General features: G+C 35.9%; 1 protein-coding gene across 2 annotated transcripts in view; it reads right to left on the bottom strand.

Moving 5' to 3' along the window:
• LOC117120006 (cap-specific mRNA (nucleoside-2'-O-)-methyltransferase 2-like) overlaps window positions 1–1,913 on the bottom strand; it is a 16,448-nt gene that overhangs the window by 13,832 nt on the left and 703 nt on the right. For both annotated transcript variants that reach the window (XM_033264991.1, XM_033264992.1), the window contains exon 2: window positions 150–423. In XM_033264991.1, the coding sequence (XP_033120882.1) occupies window positions 150–377 (228 nt within the window). In that variant the 5' untranslated portion in view covers window positions 378–423. The remainder of the gene's footprint in view (window positions 1–149; window positions 424–1,913) is intronic.

Below are 1,913 nucleotides of genomic sequence, written 5' to 3'. Positions count from 1 at the left end.
AAAAGGCCTATGGGTGTTTATTCAAAGGAAGCATTTTATCCTAAAAGAGGCACTAAAGGGGGGGCTTATATTCAAGGGAGTGGGGGTGGGGTTATTCAATGTGGGGATTCTATTTAAATAAATATGGTAATAAATATTATGTACAGTACCTGAGCCTGACCCTCAACAAACATTGTTGAGGGTTCTGGCAAGATCCATGAGCTTTCCTCTGGGAACGAGAACCTCTTTTCAAACTGGTCAGAAGCAGTTGACTTCACATGGTCGGTAAATAATTTTGATGGTGATGGATGGTGGTTGTAGCGACGCCGTTTCGCCTTGTTCTTATGATGACGGTAATGAAATGGTTCACTCCTGGAATTATATTTGACATCTACCATGATTGATTAAAGTTGTACTGAACGTAAAATAAGCACTTGCAGAAATCTGTACAAGAGAGTTAATAATAAAATTAATATGGTGTAAAATGGTGACTGTTCATACAGAGTGTCAGTACAGTATGGTGAATTAGACCACTCATGTACTTAAGGGTTGTTCTGTGCAAAACAATCTTGAATTTATAAATGGGCCATGTAGCAGAAGACTGCGTATTTTGCAGTGCTATAATCTGAGCTAGGCCTAGGTCTACATTACGTAATTGATATCTCATCGTAGGCCTCTTAAGTCTAGGGCGGTAAGCCTACCTTAGGTCTAGTTAGATTTGGATAGTTTTACGACACATTACTAGATTATCACTCTTTTTTTTAATTGTTGAGGGCAGGTTTTTTTTTTGTTTTTTTTTAATACGAACAACAGAATATTGCTTTTATTTTTTTTTTTATTGATGAGGGAGGTACTGTATTTATTTGGCAAGAATATTGTAAATATAGTATAAAAACTGGTTTAATTTTATTGCTTTTTAAAAAGAAAGTATAGTTCCAGTCACAGAATTGCATTGGTTTTTTTTTTTGTTTTTAGTACATTTTGATGGTAGGCCTAATTAGGATTTAAAATGCCTATTCCAGAAAGCCTATTCTAAACCATTAAGATTATGAAGTCATTCAGACGTAATGAACGGTAACCAACGTCAAGAAGGCGCCACCTGGTGCCCTTAAATAAGCCTAGTACATGGGCTGGTGGGGCTGGTCCTTCTTTTGAGGGCAGAAAGCTAGCCCAGGGAATCCACGGTCATTGCAGTGTGACCACAAGGGGTCGTCACTACCCTACAGTTCAGTAGGCCTAGCTAGGCTAGGGCCTAGTAGTAGTACTATAATAGGTCAGGTCATAGTACTAGTAGGCCTAGTAGAGACATGAATGAAAGTGTAGGCTACTTTATATAATATGATATAATTGAATTTGTTAAACAACCAAGCTGAAATAGGCCTAGGCCTATCGTAGGCCTACACTACCGGTAGCCGATCATTTCGGTCGCGCTTCGTTTCGGTCGCGCCTCATTTCGGTCGCGGTTTATTTTGAACAAATATATGGAGCGCTGAAGGAGTTGCGAAAACGCAAAATTTAATATGCCTAGGCCCTATATATTATTATAATTAGGTCGTGAATCGGTTTATCATAGGCTTAAGTATTTTTGTTTTGCTGTTTTTCCACTAATATACTGTATCTTTCTACTATATTCTCTTTCTTCCATTTACGGTGATATATTCATGATTGAAACATGATCTTGTAATTGAAACAATGGAATTTAGTATGTGCTTCATGCTATTCTTTTTTTTTTTTTTTGCGTTTTCATATACTATACTTTTATAATTATGGTCAATAAAATGTATCTTTGATTGTAATTAAATTGAATGTTGTTACCACCTGAAATCTATTTCATAATTTAGTTAAAACAATAATCATTACAATATTTAACCTGATCTTTTTATACAATAAATTTATTCCTTTTTCTTGCAGCTTCCAGAGTTTGGATAAAACAT

This window comes from Anneissia japonica, unplaced genomic scaffold (assembly GCF_011630105.1).
Source record: "Anneissia japonica isolate Jap-2015-1 unplaced genomic scaffold, ASM1163010v1 scaffold9290_len831353_cov190, whole genome shotgun sequence".
In the NCBI taxonomy this organism is placed as follows: Eukaryota; Metazoa; Echinodermata; class Crinoidea; order Comatulida; family Comatulidae; genus Anneissia; species Anneissia japonica.
The sequence above is the reverse complement of the archived record's forward strand: the minus strand, read 5'-3'. Positions and strand labels throughout refer to the sequence as shown.